We start from the raw sequence: 25,030 nt of genomic DNA on the forward strand, positions 1-25,030 counted from the left end.
CATAGCAACACTCGGAGGAAACATGTACAAAACAACATACCACCATTAATAGTGTATTCGTGCCAGTAACACATGGAAGTGTTTATGGTTTGAATAAGAATGATTCATTTATTTGAGTATTTGCTTTCCAGTTGATAGAATTGTTTGGGGAGGATGAGGAGGCCTGGCCTTGTTGGAGGAGATGTGCCACTGGGGGGTGAGCCTAGAGGTTTCACTAACCCACACCTTTCCCAGTTAGTTCTCCATGCCTAGTGCCTGTGGATTAAGACGTTAGCTCTCAGCACGGCTCTTGTGCCATGTCTGCCTTCTTGCTGCCAGGATTCCTACCAGTGGTCATCATGGACTCTAACCCTCTGAGACGATACGCCCTGGAGAAACACTTCCTTTTATTCCATTGGTCACGGTGTCGGATCACAGCAATGGAGAAGTAACTAAGACCGTATTCTTGTCATCTTAAATCTTTCAGTCCTCACAACACCCCCACTGCATTGTTTTTAAGACATTATGAAATACACAACTGTTTTGCTTTTTATTGTTGTTGTTTTGTCTTGCCATGTTTTAAGAGCCAGGGTGTTACTTTATTGCCCAGGTTATTCCAGGGCTCAAGCAATCGTCATGCGGTAGCCTCTGAGTAGCTGGTGTTACAGACATGGCTCACAAGGCCTACCCTGTAACTGTTCATGTAACACCCCTAAGTAACCTACTGAAGTGAACAATTCTGAGAGGCTTGCCCAAGACATTGTGTAGAAATCAGGGAGGAGAGAGAGACGGGGTTGAGCAGTAGCATCCACAGTGGCTTGACCTGGGTGGCTGACCCAGTACCTGTGATAGTGGGGTTAGGAAGGGCCTCAGGTTGAGAATGGGAGGTCTGGGAGATGTTAGGCTGACTCAAGATGGAGTCCCCTAAGACCCCAAGATGGAAAACCCGTGTAGGAATGCGCCTCTTCAGGGAAATGAACGCCGAATAGTCTGTGTCTCTCAAAACCCATATGACCCTTATCTCAGCGGAGCAGATTGGTGACAACATCCTGATATCCTGATGACCAGAAGTCCCTGTGAAAAGGCTTTGCTCACAACACTAATTACTAAGCCAAAGAACAGGATGCAGCTCTGCCCATGGCCATGGCTTATGACAGGTCCTGAAGGATCCTCAGTCAGTAGAGGTGACGCCACAAGGTAGCCCTGACGTACTGATGAACAGTGGGAGGACACTGCCAGAGTGTGAATCTCATGTCTGCTACTTATTCATTATGCATGTGAGGGGAAGTAGAGCTACCGTTTCTGTCTCTGTTTTCTCAATTTTCAAATTAGAGATAATAATAGCATCTGTGTGATAAGATGGTTGGGGCTGGAAAGTTAACACATGCAAAACAGCTTAGCATCTTGATTAAGGAGACAGTTCCTTTAGGTAAGCCGTTTCTGTGGTGTCAGTTGGTCTCACACACTGTAGGCTCTGCAGAGCAGAGTCGCCACAGGAGCAGTAAGACGATGGGAGGCATTGAAGGAGGGAGGGAGAAACAGAGGACCAGAAGGGAGAGGAGGGCAGGAAGGGAGAAGAGAGAGGCCTCCTTGCTGTGCAGAGCCTCAGAAAGCATCGCGGCAGAAACTATCTCTGCAGAGATTCTCTCAAAGCCAACTTGAGATAGGTCTCAGGCAGGGCAGGGTCAGTAGTCAGTTATTTTGTTTTTATTTTTTCGAATGACCATTTTAGAGATAGAAAAAAAAACTAGAGAACATTATGATTGGCAGTTGTGTATTCGTGGGTCAGAAGAAATAATACACCACAAACACAGAAACAACCAGTGTCAAATTCTACTGTGTCCCCCTCATGCATTCTTGAGATCTCCCTCCATGGGTGTGTATTTCTAGCAATCGACACTATTTTGCACATAGTCTCTGTGTTCTTGAAAGGACTTTAGTGTTAGGTGTGTAGCTCAGTGGTTTAGCTCTTGCCTCCTAAACCCATAGGTTTGCTCCCTAGAGGCTGTGGTGCACAGGTGGGGTTGAGGAGCCAGCTTCCTGGGTCCCTGAGAGACATGGGCCTCTTTAAGCTTTGATGGGCAGTGAGGAAAGAGAGACCTCTTAATATTTTTTGTTCCAACCAGGCTCCAAAACGACTCTGAGATTCTGTTGCCAGCTCTTCCACTAATTCTCAATACTTTTAAGAACATGTGCTTTAATTTCTTTTAAAATTAAAAGAAATAGCCTCAGTTTGGATTATATTCCTCTATCAATGCAGTCATACAATCTTAATATACTTGTTATAGCAGAAGGGGCCTAGGGAGGCCAGGGTGCCTGGGGCCCACAGAGGTGACAATGCATCTTGGAGCCGAAGGACGGCAGATTTACCACCCCTGCTATCACTCAGCTACAGAACCAACAGCAGTGGCCTCCAGCTTCCTTCTTTTATGTGAGGCTTTAAAGGCCTTTTTGTTTAAGACTGTATAAATCAGGCCCTCTGTTATTTGCAGCTAAATTTATGCCTCACCCTCCACCACCTTCCTGCCTGGCTGGACTCCCTTTATTTTGTTCAAAGGACATAGGGAGGTGGTGAACTTCCTATCCCATTTGGCTAGAAACTCCCAGGGGTCACAACCTCCATTCACAAGCGCTGTGTTTTTAAGGTTTACCTCGAGTAGAGAATTCTGAAGCTTCACACTGAGGGCAGCTTTCTCGTCTTCCAGTTGCTTTATTTCCCTTTCTGATTTTGTCTTTACTTCTTCCAATTGAGCTTCTACTTCCTAAATGAGGATTAGAAGATTAGCCATACAAGGTGGGAAAACAGGCTGCTTACACACCCACACCTTGCCTTAGTCCTGAAGGGGATCAAAAAAGCCATTATAATAAAATACTATAAGAGCACATGGATTTTCAGTATACATCTGTTCAAGAGAAAACAGACATTAAATCCATACCACACAGCCTGATACATGTACAGATAGGTTAGTGTGTGGCAGGTAGATCTTTAACTCTAAATTTTCTGGTCTCCAATAAGAAAAGGAATGTCTTAATAACAAGGAACACTCAACTTTGTTTTCATGGCATCTTCCTATCCCAGGATCCATACAGTAGCCAGAATGGTGGGCCCTCCACAGTGCCTCCCACAGCCTTCCAGCATCAGTATGAAGCCAGTACAGTACATTCTGGAGAGCGTGTGAGAAGTCTTGCCTTGTCTTAGCTGTGCCATCCTCCTGTGTGTGCACTGTGTACAGGCTCAGCACAGCAACAGTCAATAAACGATAAGCACACACTCACCTCTAGGGATGTCTAGCTCTTCCAATATGGCTGAACTTATGGAGAAAGTCTCTAAACATTTAGAAGAAGAGGCTGTCTGAGGGTCTCATTTGACCTTAGCTAGATAGCGTCATTCATTCATCAGCAAGTACTTACTGAGCTATACCACCTGCTGGGTACTATTCTCAGAGTTGGAGTTAAAAAAAAAAAAACAGCCGAGTGGTGGTGGCACATGCCTTTAATCCCACCCAGCACTCAGGAGGCAGAGGCAGGTGGATTTCTGTGAGTTCGAGGCCAGCCTGGTCTACAAGATCTAGTTCCAGGACAGGATTCAAAGCTACAGAGAAACCCTGCCTTGAAAAACATAAAGCAAAAAAACACAAAAAACCACCTTTAAACATGTAAATTTCAGTGAAAAACAAACAAAAAGTTAGTAAGTACAGCATCATAAACATTATGTTCAACAGAAAAATAATAAAGAGAAGGAAGGGCTAAGGAAGGGAGTGGTTAGAGGGAGAATAAGATTTTGGATACTTTTCCCGAAGAAATGTTTGGCCTAAGGAAATGCCATAGAGAAGGTGGTTTTTGAGTGAGTTTGGGAGGCAGGTGGGCCCATGGTGATAGTGTGGCTGGACAAGAGAGTGCTATGTGGACTTGTTTGGAATGTAGGCAAGAGAACTCATTGAAAAGAAATGGCTCAGCGATTAAGAACACTAGCTGTGCTTGAAGAGAATCAGGGTTTGAGTCCCAGCACCCACATGGTGGCTCACAACCATCTGTAACCCTGGTCCCAGAGGGTCTAATACCCCCTTCTGGCTTCTGCACTCTCTTTCACACAGAGACATAAACCTAAAAATAAAAAAAAATTAAAACAAAACAGACAGACAGACAGACACACACACACACAAACAAGACAACTGTAAGAAGCTCTCAGTCCAAGTCCTGGGTACTCCAGGTATATGATGTGAAGCTATGCTATCTGAAAAAGAATATGGAGAGCAGAAATTCGAGGCTGGCTATCGACGTTTCTGGTCTAGCTGAGCGTGGATGGACGCAAATGTGGCTGATGTTTACCAAGTGATTACCATTTGTACTCAGTCTTCACAGATGAGTTCTTCAACTCTCAGATTCTACTACTAACGTTTATTATAGAAAAAGAGGAAATAAAGCTTTGAGATGTGCAAAGACTTGCACAGGGTCATCCCTGCAGTGAGGGAGATGCCAAGGTGTGAAATAGGAGAAGGATTGACTGTGCATCTCTGCCGATTTCTCATGGAAAATGAGGCTCTTAACTCAGACACGTGCTTATCTGGCACATTTTCCCCACTTCTGCTGCAGAGAAGGTGTGCAAATACCTGGGCCTGCCAAAATCAGGGTAGAGAAGCTGTACAAACCAGAGCTGTCTTCTTACAGGGGAGGCACAAAGAGCACTGGAATCTGTTATCATAGGTTCATGTACCTGGGGCAACTCTGGGTGTCACACAGAGCCCTGTCATTTATCCATGTCCCCAACATAATGACTGATGGTGGTCACATCAGAGGAGCTACAGTCAGCAAGCAATAGGGCTTATAGAGTTCAATTCATCGAATACCAGAGCTAAACCCTGGAGAGACAAAGCCCAGTGTTAAGTTGGGAGCATAGCTCCCAGGCCTTGGCATCCATCCCAGTCCCCAGGCCTTGGAGTTGTATTGGTCTGGACTCCAAATCCCAGCATGCCAAATCTTGACACCCCCTCCCTGGGGAGAGTCAGGGCCACTCCCACAAGGTATTTAAGTGGGCTCCCAGGGGAGAAACACGTGGTTTTCAGGTCTGCGTGACCTCCATGCTTTCCTGTCTTCCCACCATGCCCTCAGCCACCCGATAGCATCATACTTAAAAAAATGATGAGCATTTTGATTTGACCTAATTAGATTTCTTGTGCTGGCGGAGCTGCCCCTTCTTATTTTTTCTTAACACCCAGGAAGTGGGCAGGGGGATTGTCTCCAGAAGGCATCTTGCTTTTGCTGTGATTCCTTCAGTTTGCATCTACTATGTTCCTGCTGTATTACTCTATGAAGGCATCCCACTGTATCTAGTGTACTATGATCATTTCTTGGGAAAATCCCACTCCTCTCTGGGCAATGTATTTGCAGCTCATAATGATAATGATTTTTATAAGAGCAATGATATTTAGTTGTGTTATGCCCAGGTTACCTGTCCCCAAATGAATTCACAGAGCCCAGATTCTGATCGAAATGACATGAGGATCTTTAATGTACACCCTGGAGTTTGGACTACACCCCCAGCACACCAGTGCAGTGGGTGAGGGAGATGCTGTGTCAGCCCAGGGAAGGGGAGAACTTTTAAGGGGGAAATACAATAATCGGGAGAGTTCATGTCTTGTCGTCTTGGGACTGAATAAGGAGTGCATAGGGTGAGGTAGTTTCTGAAACCGTTGGTCAGTGTTTGGGCACAAAATACTAACAAAGAGCCATTAATAACTGACACGGTATCTTCAAGGACAGGAGGCCTCCTGGGAACATCTGAACCCCGTTAAATTTTATGGCCTGTTCCCTAGATCCATAATTGGCTATTTTCAGGATATCCATTCAAATTCCGCTAGTGCAGCACATTTCTGGCGCTGAGAACTGACACCCCCCCCCATTATATGGCTTAAGATGAAGCCCCTTTTTTAAAACAGAGTTTGCAAAGTCAGGTCCTCAGAGTTGAACCAATTATTTAGTTGGACTTTCTGAGTTACTCTAAAAGATCCAGGTGGTTAAGAGAACTAGTCAAGATGATTAGTGAAATGGTTTAGGTTATTCTGTCAATTGCCTCAATAAAGAGATACAAAGAAGGCAAAAATAGACTGGATGTTACCTTCCCTTTCATTAGATATGAGATTTACAGAAGATGAAAATAAAATGAAGGAAGTTTCACGCATTATAGACCCATGAATTCTGCCTGTAGAACAACGAGATGATAAAAAAAACACACATTATGTCCTTACACCCAAGGTTAGGCCTGAGTTCTTTTTTTGGGGGAGGGGTATTTTTCTTTTATTTTTTAAAAAATTTTTTAATTGATTTTTTTTATTGAGCTCTGCATTTTTCTCTGCTTCCCTCCCTATCTCTCCCCTCCCCCAGGCCTGAGTTCTTTGGGCATGTATTAAATGTATTTACAGAATTAATCATAGGCCCAGAATGCACTTTGAAAAAACAAAGTTGTGAAAGGAGTTAAATGACCCTATTGTCTGAAAAGAACAATAGACAGTTGGCTGGAGTAGAAAACAGCTGTCTGCCAACACAGAAGGAACTGACTGAAATATACTTAGCCTATTTAAAATCTTGTTAAACAGTAATAAAAGAAACATTGCTTTGGGGTGAAGATGTTTTGGTTAGAAAATTATTACAAAGGAAAATATTTTAACTACTTGTGGACTTCTAAGGAAAGCATGTACCTTGTGATCTCAATGAGATTTCTGTTGTAGAATATTACTTGGACTAGGCAAAGCTGTGTTACATTTGTCTATGCTACAGAATATGACTTTAACTGTGTAAAGGTGTGTTGCATTTGTTTGTGCTGTATTTATTTTATTATGAAAAGATGTGTTGCTGTTTCACCTTGACTGCCTAAGGCACCTGATTGATCTAATAACAAACTAAATGACCAATAGCTAGGCACAGAGGGATAGGTGGGGCAGGCATGCAGAAAGAATAAATAGGAGGACAAATCTAGGCTAAAGAGAAAAAGAAGAGAAGAAGAAGAGAATGAGGGAGAAAAAGGACATTCCAGGAGCCAGAAACCAGGCAGCTGCCAGCCAACAAGACACTGGATGAAGCAGAAAAGTAAGACACACAGAAAGGTAAAAAGCCCCAAAGCAAAAGGCAGAGAAAGAGAAACGGGTTAATTTAAGTTAAAAGAGCTAGTCACAACTGAGCTTCAGCTAGGCCAACTCTTCCTAGTTCATAATGTCTCTGTGTCATGATTGGGGAGTTGGTTGGTGGCCTAAAAGAAAGAGCCTGGTACAGATTTCTCCTTATATAAAGATTTTAATTTGTCCTTGGAAGACATGTAACTTATGGTTGTGAGATGATAATCTTTTCCTGCATAGAAATCTTTGTATTAGGAGGCATAAAAGGAATAAGAGAAAAATAATAAGGAGGAGAAAAGAAAACCAAGAAGAAAGATTTAGAAGGAAAAACATCAGGAAAGAAGCAGAAGGGAAACGACAGGGTACGGAAACAGCGGAGAAAGAACTGAATAGAAACAGCTGACAGAGAGAAAAATAAAATGAAGAATTGAGCTTTGGCCTTCAGATAAAGTTCCCTTACGCGTCTGTGTGTCTGTCCCAATAGTTTTCCAGTCCACATCTCCTCTCCAGTTTCTCTGAAAGCTTGCCTGGGGCTAGGCCCCTCGGAGGCAAAGGACACTAACTGCGCAGCGACAATATGCTAATTCCAGTGACTGGAGCTACAGACACAGTCAGTGTTTGCTGGTAAATGTTTAACAGTTGGCCTTTTAAATACATAAATTAACCGATAATTGTACATTGAAGGTAGTATTTCTTGGTTTTCATGGTCAAAGTACTCCAACTCTGGCCAATGTCACATTTGTATAGTGATGTAGAGTATGAAACGGGAAAGAGGTGTGAGAACTGCCTCCTGAGCTAGTGTGAACTGGGTGCTACTCACGCTGGGTGTTAGAGAATAAGGCAGTTGAGTGGGGGAACACAGTGACAAGCAGTTCAAGTGTTATCTCTTGGTATAAAAGCTAATGTATGGATAGTCATATATATATATCTCCAACATCATAGAGCTGGGCAGGTAAGACTTGAGAGGATTGACATTTAAACCAGGATGCTAAGATAAGAACTAGATGGATGAGTTTGAGAGTAAGGAGGAAATTATTCTCCTTTAAGGGACATCTATACACAAAGGCCCAAAGAGCAATAACACCGAGTACATAAAAAAAAAAAAAAAAAAAAAGAGGGCAGAGATGGACACAGGCAGGAGAAGCAAACAGAAGCCTGTCTCTGCAGGGTCTGAAGAACTGTGGGAAAGAACTAAGGTTCACTGTTGTGATTGATGTCAGGGAGCTGTGAGTAGCTGGCAGCCAAGACTGAGCTGGCACAGGATCCTACTAGAATGGACTGGGTGATATGGAAGCAGTCAGGTTATGACATGGTCCATGACATCCTGGAGGTTGACTAGATCTACCAGGAAGCATAGAGGAAAGGATACTCAGATGTTCTGGGGCCAATAGACTGGAACAGGATTCACATACTTCTGCGCTGAACAGCAGGGGTGGACAGAAGTCCTATTCGATTCTTAGGTTTCTGATCTGAACAGGTAAAAACACGTGCTGCTGATCACCCAGACAGCATCTCCACGTCCTCTGTGGGACCAGGCCTAGACCAGGCACTGGCCCTGGGGAAGCCCTTAGCCCTTGCATCAACCATTTTTAAAACCTCTAAATAAATGAACTTATAATTAGATTGTTGGGGCTGGGTGGATGGCAGCTTGGTATGTGATCTGTCTCCAGCCAACCTGTGCTGACTTCTTCAGGATTTCCTGTTTGGGAGTGTTCACTTCTTAAAAGACAATATATAAACTACCCCTTGTCACTAAATATGTTTAAATAAATTAAGGAGCCATATAAATCCCTCAGCAAAAAAAAATTAATTTCAGCAATTAGCTTCACATCAACAGAAGCTTTTACTAAATAAAGTCTAGCTTACATTCTTACTGGTGTGGAAGCGAAGTCTGCCAAGACACCCTTCACTGTAACAGCCAATGAAAACACTGTGTGCCGGCTTTTGGCGTAAAGCAAGGGCTGTTTTGAATTTTATGTAGCACAACTTTCCGATGCACATAATCAATCACAATTTCAGCTGGTGCCTTGACAGATGGGTCCATGGCGGAAACCAAAATCCCCTACAGGTGGAAATAACTAACATCAGCAGTAAATTTTTGCATTAATAAGCTTCCTCACGGGTACAGGGTAATGCAGGCTACTGTGAGAACCAGGTCTGAATCAGCTGGAGAACAGGGCAGAGAGAAGCATGCCCAGCCAGCTCAAGTGACCTTGGGACTTCAACAGAAGCATTCATAGTCTCCCTCCACAAGGTCAAAGATATGAAGTAAATAGATTAATGCTTTCAAATATATGATTGATTTACCCTGCGAAGAGGATTCCATGCATTGGGGATTTATTAAATTCAGAGTGCTTTCCTGAACTCCCTTCTCACAGAACTCTTACGTGCCCAGCACCAGGCTTTTACACAAAGGAAACATTGCAGCTCACAGGGGCAGGGCACAAGCATCACTGGGACTTTTTTCTGTCTCTTTGTCTACAGTGTCCACAATTGCTCGGAATTTCAGGAAAGAAAGAGCTGGGAGTTGTGGTGTGTGCCTGAAATCATAGGAAGCCAAGGCAGGAGTTTGCGGCCAGCCTGGGCAATGTGGTAAAACCTCTTCCACCTCAAATAAACAAAGGCAGGCACGAAGGGAGGGAAAGACATGTGAAGGAGCCGCCGTGTCCCAAGTCTGCTTTCTGTTGCTAATAACTCAATATCAATGATGGAGCAGGTTATAAAGACAAGAGCTTTGCTTTGCTCTAAGGTCAAACGGTCCAGTCTGTTGACCATAAGTTCAAGGTTAGACTTGGCTACAGAGTGAATTCAAAATCAGCCTGACAACAAAATGAGATGCTAAATACAGAGTAAGAATAACTAGGGATTTAGCTCAGTGGTAGAGTGAGCATGTGCTGGGGCGTAGGCTCCTTTTCTAGTATGATATACACATCTACATACACACACATGTCATATTTTTTATATATGCACTAGAGAGACAGCTCATTGTTCAGAGTATGTATTGTTCTTAAAGAGAACCAGAATTCAGTTCCTAGAATACTAATTGGGTGGTTATAACTCTGTAGCCACCTATACCTCTAGCTCAACAAAGGTAACCTAACATATTATGTCCTCAGGAGGCCAAGCATAGTGGCACACACTTTTAATTCCAGCACTGGAGAGGCATAGGAGGGCAAGTCTCTGTGAGATTAAGACTAGCCTGGTATATGTCGAAAATGCAAGGCCAGCCAGGATGGCATAGTAGGACTCTGTCTGAAAAATTGTATCTTACTACAAAAGTAATATACCATCAGATTTATAACATAGTAAAAATAGAATGTATGGTAACAAACATATAGAGGGTAAAAAAAGAGAAATGGAACGTATTACAATATGGTTCTCATATATGAAGGGATATGAAATTATTTGAAGAAGACTGATAAATTTAAAGATGGATATTACTAATCTTAGAGTAAACACTAGTATTCCATCTGCAAAAAGGAGGTGTAAGAAGTCAAAAGTGGAGGTAAAAATGAAATACCAAAAATACTTAATGCATCAAAAATAAACAGTAAAAGTGGAGACATCTCACAAATAAGGTAAAATGTCAAGTTAGTAGGCTTAAGAATTAAATAAAATATAAATGTTCTGAATGCCCTGAAAAATCAGAGATAGTCAAACTGCACACACAGTAGAATACAACTATATCACTTAAGTTGTTCAGTGGATTTGAGATATTATCATTCGTTGGGTAGCTTCCAAGCAGAGTCTCCTGAACTTACAGAAAACCACCTCACTGCACACTAAATTTTTTTTCCTGCTCAGCTGTCCAATGGATCTGTGAGACCCAGGAATCTTAAGTGGTCCAAGTGAAATGGGAAATGAAGACATATGGAGCGGATCTTGGGAGAGCTCGGTAAATCTGCTTCCATCTCTTTCCAAATAAGCACTGTGTGCAAATGTTAGTAACAGGACATGTGCTAAATTCCATCTGCCAAGATGGCATGATGATGCCCTCTAGTCCTGTGACCAGGAAAAAGGTGCAGTCCTCTAGGCCCATCCAGTCCACGTCCTGCCATTTGCTCCTTTAGGTCAGGGTAGTATTTAGGGTGTGCAATCTACCCACACTAAAAGCTCAGAGAAATAAAGCAATCCTACAGAGACAAGTTGCGTCTATTTTTAGCCCCTTAACCCTGGATTGAAGGTCTCTTCAAGGGTTTATCTTTCCCTAGTCCATTGGCAGTACTTACATTTCCAGATTCAATATGAACAAGAAGGAAAACAATGACAAGAACCAAACAGTTTATTTTGGTATGATTTATGTCCCAAATGGACTTGTGACTTGGTCAAGATTGAAGGAAGATTTGTACACTGAGAGTCAGATTTGCCCATCAGGTTACCAGGGCAACCTGCAGCAGAAGGTTGCTGTCTTTCTGCTAATGGGGTCCCAGGATGGAGTGTTAGTCTGTTTATCTGAAGATTAGGCTCATAGATGCTCACAGGCAAAAAAAAAATGCTTTTGAAACAGCTGTCTTTTCCATGTGAAGGTGGGGAGCCACAGGTGATAGGTTATTGGGTTTATCAAAGCTTTTGTACCCACTCTGTCTGACTGATCCACTGCATCTCTGGACCCAGTTCCTTACTCTCTAACACTGGAAAGATTCAAAGTATCTGAGAACATTCAATATAAATTATAAAGGAACTCAATATTCACTTCATATGCTGTCCAAAGCACGTGGCAATTAACACTAGCTGCTGTCTGTTGAACTGTTGTTGCATGCTGCACACCCAGCAAAAGGTTCATATGTAACACCATATTTAGATGTGCATAGCAAACAATGTATTCAGAGGGGTTAAGGCCTACAGAGAGCTTATGGAGGAGTGAGAGCCTAGGCCCAGGTTTTTCATGTGCGGGTGTTTCATGTGCTCACATTTATTTATTCAATACACATTTTGATTACTTACTGTTTTAACCACTGTATAACACTGTTCTGCAGAGATATCTGACTATCTTTCAGTGAACACGTAACGCTTGTACTTCTAAAACCACAAAGACATTTATCTCATAATCAAATGAAGACTTCACCCATATTGATAATAATATTGATTTACATGTCACCCTTTTCTGAGGCAGGGTCTCCATATATAGCCCACTTTGGCCTTGAACTCATGATCCTCCTGCCTCAGCTTTCTGGGTGCTGCGTAAGCTTCTCTACAGTCCTCATACAGGTGACAAACTCTTTCCAGCTAACAGGAGAGAGGAGGGTCCCACACATTCTCTGTGGAGAGTGTCCCATCTGTGTGCGAGGTGAGATCAGCAGAGACACTGAGATAGGGCACAGGTAGATGCTTTAATTCCTCATGATTCTCTCTTCAATTCTCACAGTACTCAGCAAGGTTCTGTTATTGAATTAACGGGGATCTTCCACAGTGCAGAATTGCTGAGAATAGGTGGGTTGGGGCCGCTAATAACTTCTGGTGGGCAGCAGAGTTGGAATTAGGGGCTAGGAAATATTGGCAACCTGAGTTTCCAGTTAGTTAAGTTTTCCTGTTTATGTTGGGTAAGCAGAATTGAATTTCCCTAAGGTAAATGTCACATGACACAATCCTGCTCCGTGTCAGCTCCCCAGAAGCTAGAGGCTCCATCGTCACATGTTCCCCATTATTGTCCCCAAGAGACTCTGTATACTCCCTACTACAGGCAGTGACTGCTTTCTTTACCTGTTGTCAGAGAACCAGCCAAGATGTGCACACAGCAGGATCCCAATGAAAGTCTGGGTAAGGAAAGAGGAAAGGGAGGCCGGAAGGTGGTGGGAGAAAGCAAAAACACCAGAGCCATCCGCAAATGCGCCTCACCTTCAGTTTCTTTCTTTCCACCTCCGCAGAAGAGCGCGCCGACTTCATTTCCACAGTGTGCTTCTTCACCAGGTCCTCCAGGTGCTTCCCCAGCTGCTCCCGGAGCTGCTGCTTCTCCTCTTCGGTCTGATGTCTGACTTTACGAAGGTCCTCTTCATATTTCTGCTTCAAGCGCTCTATTTCACCGCTTGCTCCTTTCTTGGTCTATAGAGGGAAATAAAACTTTGATTTGTTCTATCGGGAACTCACCAAGGCCAGCTGGCCTGGATCTGAAAAAGCATGGGATAAAACCGGACTCGCTGAACATAGCGGACAATGAGGACTACTGAGAACTCAAAAACAATGGCAATGGGTTTCTGATCCTACTGCACATACTGGCTTTGTAGGAGCCTAGGCAGTTTGGATGCTCACCTTACTAGACCTGGATGGAGGTTGGGGTTCCTTGGACTTCCCACAGAGCAGGGAACCCTGATTGCTCTTTGGGCTGACGAGGGAGGAGGACTTGATTGGGGGAGGGGGATAGAATTGGGTGGCGGGGAAGAGACAGAAATCTTTAATAAATAAATTTATAAAAAAAAAAACTTTGTAAGACTGCTGGGGGAAACTGGGAGGCACACTTCTCCTTTCTACTTTATGTATGGTTTCATAGCAAGTACTAGACGGTGTGAGGCACTTTACAGGCCTATATATCTGATATTTGTAAGAGATTTCACTGTGTATAGCATTGGAGGAGAGCTCTCCAGAACACCCTGGCTGTCCCAGGATCAGATGTTCCAGCCCACATTGCAGAGTTTTGAGTGGAAATAGGATCTAAGCAATGCCTATGTTCTCCCAATACAAACTTGGGGAAATTCTGCTACACCCTTGTTCTCCTAAGCTTGACTGGCATGGAACTGGCGAGAAACTGGTCAGGGGCTGGAGTGATGGCTCCGCAGTTAAGAGCACTAGTTGCATTTCTAGAGGACCCAGGTTTGATTCCCACTCTCTGCATGATGTCTCACATGCACCGGTGCCTTCTGTTCCAGAGGATCCAATTTCTGGACTGTGCAAATATCAAGCATGCAAGTGGTACACGAACATGCACACAGGCAAGGCATCCATACGTATAAAATAAAATAAAAAGGCAGCGGTGAAGCCTCAACTCTTTCTTTATCTATCCCTGAATAGTGAAGGTGGAGGTCCCAAGTGGAGGCAGTGTGGTCAGGGGGATGGTCTCTACCTGAAGCACATGCCAACTTTCCCACCCCCAGTTTTGTCAGAAACTACCTTTGTTTCTGAGCCTCCTTTACTGCAGTGACACAACTTGGGATGAAGACTGCAGACTTCCAGATCCTTTGTTTTCCCCGGGACTTCGTTCTCAGTCTTCACAACATCTGCAAGATAACTTTCAGCATCAATTAAGATGCTTGCGTCCAAGGCTTCTGGAGTTAGGTCTGCTCCTCAACCATCTTGCTTACCACTCCTCTATGTTAGTCCCTGCTAGAAGGCCCTGCAGACCTCAAGTGTGGTCAATGTACTTGTGATTCTTGTCTTCATTCAAAACATTATCCTGAGCTTAAAGACTTGCCATATTCTGCCTTCCTGAATAAAAATGTTATTCCATGTTCTATGAGTTGACAAAGTTGATCATGTTTTCCAATATATGTATATTCATGGAAGTTTAAGGAGGAGAAGCAATAGATATAACTATAACTTCTTTCTTACCTCCCTCCCTCCTTCCTTCCCCCCTCTCTCTTTTCTACCCTTCCTTTTCCTTTCCTCCCCTACCCTCCCTTTCCCTTCCCTTCCCTTCCCTTCCCTTCCCTTCCCTTCCCTTCCCTTCCCTTCCCTTCTCTTTCCTTCCTTCTCTATTCCTTGTGACCTATTTCTAGACATGACTGTTTTAAACCCTAAACACCCTTCCGTTTCCAACACAAACCTCTTCTCTTCACCCTTCCAGCTTAGGGATTTTTTTTCTTTTCCCCCAGATACCTTGCTCCTCTACTGCCTGAGCAGAATAACCCTATTCCAAAGCACTTATGGACTACAATGGAACCATATCTCAAGCTTCCCAAAGACAAAGCCCACGATTCCTGCCTTTGCCATCAATCCTGTCATAGCTCAAATATTCAAAAACTTTTGTTTGTGAAATCCCAGTTAAAGACACTTAGAGTTAGATACATTTAGATCCTAACACTAGCTCTTATCACCAGACATTTAGCTGACCTTCAGCCAGTCATTTACCCTCTCTTGGCCTTACGTCATCATCTATAACATGGGAGAATGACAACACCTGTTTCACAAAATTTTGGGGAAGACCCAGTAATGGAACTGGGCAAAATGCTGCTAACAATACAAAACCCTGATCAGTTAAGAAGAAGAAAAAGCAAAAATGCAGGCCTTGTGGAGAGTGTTGTGAGGGTAAGGTGCCCCTTTGCATCAAATCTCTTAGCTGTCTGGCCTGCTGAGGAGCTGATATTGACCCATCTGTGCCCAGAACAGTTTTGATTCATCCACTCAACAGGTCAGATACAATGGCCCTGTTCCTGCTCTCTGGGGCTGGAGGAAATGCCCCTGGTGCCAGACTTGTGTAGGCCCAAAATGTGAACCTATTTCCACCTTCCCTGAAAGCCACAGAGTTTGAGGATGCTCAAAGTTGTTGACAACAACTAGGACTACACATACACCCTAGGGTATGGTTACCTGATCCTTTTGACAATAAGATGGCTCATACAGGTAGATCCACTGCCCCCTAACCAATGGCCAGGAAATTCAAGCACACTTCTGTTCCTACTTTTGAAATAGGAGGTTTGACTTAGGGAGTGGCTGCCTTCAGGATACTTGGTCTAGGATGGGTTCACTGCCTAAACAACAGAATGTCAAAGTATTGAAGCAAAAAGCTGTTCTAGTCGTCAAAAAGCAGTCTTTTGTCTTCCTCCCCTTGTTTGCACTGCGGTATAAAAGTGTATGAAAAAAGCCAGGCAGTGGTGGTACATGCCTTTAATCCCAGCACTTGGGAGGCGGAGGCAGGTGGATCTCTGTGACTTAGAGGCCAGCCTCTACAAGAGCTAGTTCCAGGACAGGCTCCAAAGCTACAACAAAACCCTGTCTCAAAAAACAAATAAATAAATAACAAAACAAAAAAAGAAAAATGAAAAGAAAAGAAAGAAAGGTGTATGGAAAATAAACGCGGGTGAATTCAGCATTCAGTATTTGCTGAGTTGCCCTCCCGTCCCTATCCTATGTCTTAATGATTCTTATCTCTGTTTCTCCTACTTGACCCTTCTCTAATCCTCATGCCCCTACCCTGGTAAGTGGTATACTTGTCAAACCTGGTCCCCGACACAGACTAATCCACCATTTTAAAGGAACCGGTCTGGGGCATCTCACCAGTTTCCTGTGTCACGTGACACTCCTGTAGCATCAATCTGTCTTTGGCAATAGCCAACTTCTCGCCGAGTTTTCTCGCGGTGCTCTTCAGCTCCGAATTCTCCTGCCGAGCCTCCCTCAGCTGCACATCGAGGTCCTAAACAGAGGGAAGGGCTTAGTTTTCTGAGTGGAGATGCCAAGGGCGCAGAACAGCTGCCGGATCTGAAAGGTGTGTGAGGGCGGCACAGCAGCTCAGGGTGCAGCAAATCCTTACCCACCCACCGATGGTAGTAGTGTGACCCTGGGAAAGCTCTTTGTCTCTTCTCCAGAGAGGGCAGTATAAGGAAAGAGTATGTAGAAAAAGTACTGGGGGAGTAGTAAAAACGCTAGCTGTAGCTTTGAGAGATGGGTTTCTGTGCTTCTGTGGGGCTTATAAAACTGATTCGTCAATGGGTCTGCTCTCTGAACAAAAATGTCCTAAGGGTTTCAAGAGAGTCAAGTTTTTTTTCTTTCCTTTCTTTTCTTTTTTAAAATTTATTATTTATTAAAGATGTCTGTCTCTTCCCCGCCACCGCCTCCCATTTCCCTCCCCCTCCCCCAATCAAGTCCCCCTCCCTCCTCAGCCCAAAGAGCAATCAGGGTTCCCTGCCCTGTGGGAAGTCCAAGGAACCCCCACCTCCATCCATTTCTAGTAAGGTTTCCTTTCTTTTCTTTTCTTTCTTTCTTTTTTAGAACGAACACACAAAATTAAAATAATTTAGAATTATCCTAGCCAGAGTTGAAAACTTTACATTATAGTCACGTGGGGCAGGCATTAAGCCCCTACCCCCACCCTGTAAACTTACCATCTCATCTGTAAACTGTAGGGCTTTGTGCCCTCTGAGGCCAGGGACAGTCTAGCTCACTGTGCATCCCCTGACCGTAAACCCAGCCCAAAGCAGGTATTTAATAAACACCTGTTGAATGGATGTGGACGAACTGATACCTGCAATGATACGGACCATGGTGGAACTGGAGTCTTAGCACAGTACCTGACTAGTGTGGGTGTTCAGAAGTAGCAACTTTGCCCCTTACGCCCTGCGGAGGAAGAAAAGGCTTTACCTGGACCCTTTCTTTCAGTTTCTGGGCATACTTCTTCAGGTCACTTATCTTGCGCCCTCTGTGCTCCAGGTCCCCTTCCAGCTTCCTGACCTGAGCCTGCAGGGCTGATTCCTGGACCTGGAAGTTCTTTCGAAGGCCTGACTCCTTCTCCTGCCACTGCCATAGGGCCTCGCTAACGGACTGCTGCATGGCCTGCCGGATGGCCTCATTTTCCCGCTCATAGGTGGCTTGTAGCTCCTCTGCTTTGCGGGCATAATCCTGGCTCAGCTGCTGGTTCTCAGATCGCAATCGCTCCACTTCCAGCAGGACCTGGTGCATCCCTGGTCGCTGGCCAGATTCGGCTGTGGCATCAGGGCTCTCTTGGGATAGCGGGACCCACTGGGGGCCCTCGTGGTTAGTCAGCAGTTGGAGCCTCTTCTCATAATCAGCTTTGAGCTCCAGCATCTCCTTGGAAAGAGTCAGGACTCGTTCAGCATGCTCAGCCTCCGCCCGCAGCTCTCTTTCTTTGGTTTCTAACTTACAGGAGGCTGACTCAGCCAGGGCCTCCTGTGTCAGCCTCTTCTGCAGCTCCAAGGCACTCTCCAGGGTCTGGATGCGCTTCAGAAGGGCTTCTGCATCTTCACTGGAGCGGCCCTGTTCTTGCAGGAGCCTGGCCCTGGTTTCAGCCACTGCATCCTGGAGCTCCTCCTGGTGGGCTTCCCGCAGTGACTCCGCACTGGCCTCTGCCTCATCCTGGCGGGTATTTAGGGCATAAATCACCTGCAGAACCGCAGACAAAGCACAGTGAGAGCAAGCAGGTGGTGTATGGGAGCAGGACCGTGACCAGAGATACCTCACCTTGAGACCGAGGTCTGCTCACAGAAGCAGTGCCCAAGAGAAGGATTTTCAGAGGGGCAATGAATTGGCATATTACAAATGGTTCCCAGGAGAAGCCAGTAAGAGAGTAGGGAAGTGAGTCTGGCAGGTAGTGGCACCAAGGTCAAGGAGTGACAAGCACAAATATTTGGGAGGGAACTTTTGGTGGAACTGTATAAAGGATCTCCTGGGTACAGTGGTAATCCAGGGAAGGGTTTTAAAGGAAAGAAATAATGAGATCTCACTTACTAGAAAACAATGTACATGTTATACAGTTATGTGAGTACATGTTATAATTGTCTTTCTGTGTCTGAGTTACCTCACTCAAAAGTGGTTTTTAAACATAAAACAAAGAAAACCAACCTACAAACCACAATCTCAGAGAACTTAGACAACAATGAGGACACTAAGAGAGTCCTAAGTGCTTACATTAAAGCCACCACTGCCTGGCTGAGTATTATTATCGTTATTAACTATGGGTTTTTATAGCTATGCTCTGTCAAGTTGAGGAGTTTCCCTTCAAGATATAGCTTACTGTGTAAAAAAATTATTTTTTAGTCATAGAAAGATACTGGGTTTTCCAATCATGGTGATGCATGCCTTTAATCCCAGCACTCAGAGGCAGATCTCTAAGTTAAGGCCACTCTGGTCTACAGATCAAGTTCCATGGACATCAGGACTACAAAGAAACCCTGTTTTGGAAAAAGAAAGATGCTACGTTTTCTCTGCTTCTCCTCTGTCTATTGAGTATATTGCTGGTTTAATTCTCTAAGATTTTATTGGATTTTTTTGTATCCCAAAGCATTTTTTTTGTTTTTATTGATTTTTATTGAGCTCTACATTCTTCTCTGCTCCTCTCCCTGCTTCTCCCCTCCCCTTCAACCCTTAGGAAACAGAGGCAGGTAGATCTCTGTAAGTTCAAGGCCAGCCTGGTCTATAGATTGAGTTCCAGGACAGCCAAGGCTACCAAAGAAATTCTGTCTTAAAAATCAAGCAGCAACAACAACAACAAAAATATACTCAATAAGAAAGACTGAATGCTTTCCTCAGAAGATCAAGAACAAGGCTAAGATTATCTGTTCACTCTATGCCTAAAACAAAAGAAAGCAAAGAATGGTTGGCATGTCAAGTGGAGAATGGTAGGAAAGGGGCTTAGAACCAACGCAAAGCCCAGGAATCGAGAACAATGCCCAGGAATATGATCTGGGTAATAGGTAAATGTTTACTGAGTTTAGGGGCCAACCTGGTCTACAGAGAAAATTCCAGCCCATCCAGGGCTGCATAGTGAGACAGCCTCAAAAAAGAAATACAAAAAAAAAAAAATGAAGGTAGTCTGAGTGTGGTGAAGAAAATTTGGAATTGTGTTTGGCAGTATTTGCTACACCCTGGACATAACTGGTGGAGAAGACACCAAGGCAAGAGTTCAGATGGGGTAAGTCTGAGCTAGAGACGAGAGACAAAGGGCTACGGAATGAAAAGAGCTATGCATCTGTTTGCTGCTGCTGGCTGCTGCTGCTTGCTACAAAAGAGTCTAGAATATATCTGTGTGTAAGGTGGGAATGGCTGACAGAGAACCTAGAAATAAAGACAGTAGTAGATCAAATTCCCTGAGTAGGGTGTCTCACAGAGACGGGTCTTCCACAAGAAACAGAAGGGAGAGATGGCAACAGGTTCATTGGACCTGTGTCAGGAGAATGAGGAAGCCACCACAATGCAGAGGTGAGAATGTGGCTTCTACATTCTCAGCCAAGAACAAACTAAGGCCACCAAATAGTGGATTCTTATATCCACCCATGCTTTCCAAATCGTGGCCTTGCACTCTTGAACGCTTTGGATGTTGAGTGTTCATTTCAGCGTGCTTGGGAGAGGCTAAGCAGGTGGGGACCCCCTTCTTCAGGCAGAGAAGAATAGCATTTACACTAGCCACCCAATTTTGTGTAGTTTACAAAAACCCAAATGTTTCCACTGGTTTTTCTTTTTAAAAATTGAAACAATTATTGATAGAGAAAAATCTGATTAGGAAGGATCTATGAGAGGAAGTTTTGGCTACTCCCTCTCTGTGTGTGTACATAATCATAATTACAAGATGATTCATAAAGAAGGTCAAATGCACCACCAGAGGTGGTCATCATATCTTGATTTAGTGAGAGTTTACTAGAGACCACAGATCTTGAAGAAAGAGTAAGTACCCAGGAAGCTCACGTCTTTTTTTTTTTTTTCCATTATGTCCGTATGATACTGCTACTGACTTACTTTTTGCCTTTGTTAACAGAATGCAGGCCCCATGAAAGAAGAATTTGGTTTCTTGTTCATCATTCTCTATACCCATGCCTGGCTCCAAGTGGATGCACTCAAAAGATTCTCAAACGGGTAAGTGAGAGGTGAGCGGCCTGATGAATTCATGAAGTCTTAGGAGAACCAGCTCCACTTTAAAAACCATGAAACCAGCATCCGGTGTATTTGTTCTTGTTCTTGACCTCTCTCCCTCTTTCTGCCCATCTCCCTCCTTTCCCCACTGCACTCTCCCATGACGATGCCACAATAAATGAAGTTACTGTGTCCCCAACTCCCCACTCACAACACTGCACACCCTGTGCAGTATTTAACCACTTCTGATGGTTTCTCCAGTGGGAGCCCTGAATTTAGATAACGATCTACTCAGAAAAGCAAAGGTCATAGACTTGTTGTCCCTTCCTTTGAGAAAACAGGTTGGAACATGTCCCAGACAAGGCTAGTCTCCTTCAAACAAATGAACTTGGAATAAATTTCTAGACGGATCCAAGATGCTAATTAAAATCTCATTATTATCCATCAGAGAGCTGTTGCTAAGTACCTGATACATGCCATTGAACTGTGAGATATAAGCTTCTCAGTAATTGAAACTCAACTGTCTCCCAAACCAATTTAGAAAAAAGACTCAGTTGATAGTTATGGACAGTCTCACCGTGAGACTCTTAATTAGAACCACTGCAATACTCATACCTGGAAACCGCCTTCCTTCCTTTCATGGAATTTTATAAGCTGTATAAGATGTGAGACCTGGAAAAGAACCATTTTGTCCACCTCCAATCTCACTGAAATGACTTGTTTAGCGATTTCTCTTGGTGGTACAAACTGGTCAACCTATATGCATGTGTCTGAAGGACAATTCTATTGTGAATAAACAAAAAGGTTAACACATGAAGCAATCCAAGCCATGGCATAAGAACCTGTAATTACAAGCATAGAAATAGAACCGTGTGAACCACGGAGATGTTTCAGCAGCCGAAGGCGCCAGCTGTGTAAGCCCCAGGATCTTGCTTGATCTCTGAAACCCACCTAACAAGCCTGATATGATGGCATACATCTGTGATTCCAGCACTCCTTAGAAATGGGACAACAGGAGAATGGGTAGAGGGCTCCAGATCCAGCCCAGAATCAATAGGACAGCAGTAGAAATGGGAGACCTTGCCTCAACAAGTGGGAAGGTGAGAACTGACTCCTGAAAGTCGACCTCGGTTCCTCTGTATGCAACACGGCATGTGTGTACTTGCAATGCGTAAGCATACACTCAAATAAATAAATAATAAATAGATTTATAAAAATAAATAATCATGTAAACACAAAAGTATACAGAACATTTCTTCAAGTTTAGTTAGCCACTTTACAATTTTATATAGTTAAATTTTAAAAGCAGGCTGTGTTGATTTGAATGAGAATGACTCTCTCCCAGAGATTCATGTTCAACTTGGTCCCCAGTTGGTGGAACTGTTTGGAAAGGATTAGGAGGTGTGACCTTGTAGAAGGAGGTGTGATATTAGTGGGTGAGCTTTGAGGTTTCACAAAACTTGCGCCATTCTCACTGTGCTCTCTGCCTCCTGTTGTAGACTGAGATGTGTGTTCTCAGCTTCTGCACCCACACACTCCAGCCTGCCTGCTGCCATAATCGCCACCATGGTGGTGGTAGACTCCACCACTCTAGAACCAGAAGCCTCAAACCACCACTTCCTTTTATAAGATGCCTTGGTAACAGTGTTTTATCACAACAGAAAAGTAACTGATTACACAGACTTTGCTTGCTTGTACAAGTATGCATATCCACTTTCCAGTTATATAACTGGTACAGCAAAGAGTGCTAACATTACTTTTTGCAGCACTTTTCAGTTATGAATAACTTAAAGCTAAACTTCACAGTTTGATAAATATGAATATTTTAATGCTCATTCTAAATTATTTCTCTACCCTTCTATAAGACAATTTCCCTAAAGATTTTAAATCTGTTTACTATATCTTTTGCGAAGTCATCGGATGAACAGTATGTTTCAAGCTACAAATCTTTATTCAAACATCACTTAACAAAGCTCAAGAATGCATTTGTGACCTGTAGGTGTTACCTTTGGAAATTGTTTTCCCAGTCAATGCTGGATTCTTGTGCTGTGGCCACATGTGGCCCTAAAGCAACATCAGAGAGTTCTGCCAAACACTCTTTCAGAGCTTCAATGTGTGGGTCACAGCAGATGCTACTCATTTAACTTGTACCCCAGAAACTTAAGGGCCTTTATGGGTTAAGTTCATGGCCAGTCCATCTTTTGACTGCTAGGAAGATCTGTAAAAATATAGTCCTTGCCAGCCCACTATGACAAGAACTTGAAAACCAAGCAAAAACCAAGAACTACAAGAATAGATTGAGTTAAAACATATTTTAAATGTTTATAAAGCTGATGCTAATAACAGTACAGTTTACCATTCTAAATGGATGCTTTCATTCATCTGAGTGCATGCCAATAACAACAAAAGGATCAAGGAGATGACCAAACGCAATTAGGTACCTTCGGATGTTATCACCTAATCTATTATCTTCTGTTTTGTTCCTGTGCATTTCTCAGTTTCACTATGAGAGATGCACTTCAAATACAATCAGGAAGAAAATGTTCTTTTTAAAAGGTAAGGCAATAGGATTGTATCACTTAACCCTTGGGTATATATGCCTGAGAATCAAGTTCCAGAAGGAGAAATAAATCAGACAAAAAAGGGCCAAGTTTTCAAGCCCGCTCTGCAAGATTTGGCTTCAGTGTGCCTCCTGCCTGGCTGCTGAGAAACAGAAGTGGCCTGTTTGGGTCTAAGCAGTCTAATTACTGTAAATGTGTTTTCTTTGCACTAAGGCCCCTGGATTAAGAGAGTCTTGCTGAGACATAATGAGGCGTGAAAGACGCTCCTCAACCACAGGCCACAGTCAAATAATGGAGCCCACAATGACTATTGCTACCTTGGGCTTTCAGAGAGGAGCTTCTGAACTCAGCCTCTTACAGACCTCTCCAGGGAAGGAAGGGGGCAGTGTTATTAAGGACATTTGGCTTTTGTAAAGTGAAGGGCAACCCTGCTCGTGACACTGCCTAGAAATTTCTGCAGTTATTCCTGTAAAAAGTCCTACCTATGACTGTTGCACTTTACCCTCCTTTTATTCCTTGCCTGCCTTCGGTGTTCTTTCTAAGGCAAGGGGCTGACTACACTCAGCATTCCCTGAAGACCCTTCATCAACCGTACTTGAATGCAGAACATTGTAGATGGGAGACCTATCAAATGAAAAACCTGACAGCTTTGATGCAGGGTCACAACTTAATCATCGTGTGTCCAAATGCCATGCACTCACATTCTATAGTAGGTCCTTAGTAGGAGGTACTAGTAAGAACTGCTTGCTGTTAATCAGTGTAGCCTCATCACCTAGCAGACCATAGTTATCCAGGCATATGGTCCTGAATTCAACAGACAGTGGGTGAATTAATGAATGAATTTTGAATGACACAGAGCTGAAACAATCAACTATGAAGAGGTTTTGTTTGCCTATGTGTAATATATTTGATGAAATGAGGAGTTTTGCATTTTTAAGGTTTCTTCATCACATTCTTCCCATTGGTATTCTTTTCATAATCTAGAATCAAATCTATAAATAAGAACTGTGTGTGTGTGTGTGTGTGTGTGTGTGTGTGAAATCCATTCTTATTTCAGCACTTGTTTGTTCCCTCTTGTTTCAGGTGTGCTGGCTCCTGAGAGAACGCCAAACGTGCAATATCACAGGTACAGAAAGCGTTGAGTTTGATCATTTTGCTGATGATGTACCATGAGAATAACTGTAAAGGCAGCAGGTCTGTGCACAGCAGGAAACTCCCCCGGGGCTGCACAGATGTTCAGAGAATCCCTGAGTGTAAGGATGAGTGACTGCTCACAGTACTGCTAACTGTACTCGTTACGCTTCCTAAGTCTGGGGTGCTCGTCAAATGAATTTTACATGATTTGATGAGATCATGGTGATGAGACAGTGATAAGGATCTTGGTAGCAGTGCTAATAATGTTACTGTCAATTAGCAATCCTGTAGGGTTCAAGACATCATGATAATATATTCATCTATTTTCTTTCATCTGATCCTCCTAAGAGTTCCAGTAGGTGAGTTTCATCATTATAGCAATTTTACAGACAGACAAATTGAGGATCAGAGAAACTAGTCATGTGCCTGAGGCTATGAGGTTGGAACACAGCCTAACCAGAATTCGATTCTGTTTTGACTTGAGGCTATGAGGCTGGAACACAGCCAAACCAGGATTCGATTCTGTTTTGACTTCAGTGCCTGGTTCCTGATCAAAAGAAAACAGGAGTATGGTGTGGAACATTGTTTTAAGATGTGTTGTATTTGTTTATGCCGTGGAACATTTGTTTTTTTTTTTTTTGGTTTGTCGAGACAGGGTTTCTCTGTGGCTTTGGAGTCTGTCCTGGAACTAGCTCTGTAGACCAGGCTGAACTCACAGGGATCCGCCTGCCTCTGCCTCCC

At 43.5% G+C, this 25,030-nt stretch overlaps 1 protein-coding gene across 1 annotated transcript in view; it reads right to left on the minus strand.

The window, feature by feature from the left end:
• The window catches only part of Fam184b (family with sequence similarity 184 member B), an 86,692-nt gene that overhangs the window by 33,958 nt on the left and 27,704 nt on the right, over positions 1-25,030 (minus strand). Inside the window, exons 2-6 of the mRNA XM_013353291.2 lie at positions 17,373-18,131; positions 16,293-16,428; positions 14,190-14,296; positions 12,924-13,127; positions 2,631-2,741 (exon numbers count right to left, since the gene is read on the minus strand). Coding sequence (XP_013208745.1) covers positions 2,631-2,741; positions 12,924-13,127; positions 14,190-14,296; positions 16,293-16,428; positions 17,373-18,131 — 1,317 coding nt within the window. The remainder of the gene's footprint in view (positions 1-2,630; positions 2,742-12,923; positions 13,128-14,189; positions 14,297-16,292; positions 16,429-17,372; positions 18,132-25,030) is intronic.

Source organism: Microtus ochrogaster, unplaced genomic scaffold (genome assembly GCF_000317375.1).
Source record: "Microtus ochrogaster isolate Prairie Vole_2 unplaced genomic scaffold, MicOch1.0 UNK5, whole genome shotgun sequence".
In the NCBI taxonomy this organism is placed as follows: domain Eukaryota; kingdom Metazoa; phylum Chordata; class Mammalia; order Rodentia; family Cricetidae; genus Microtus; species Microtus ochrogaster.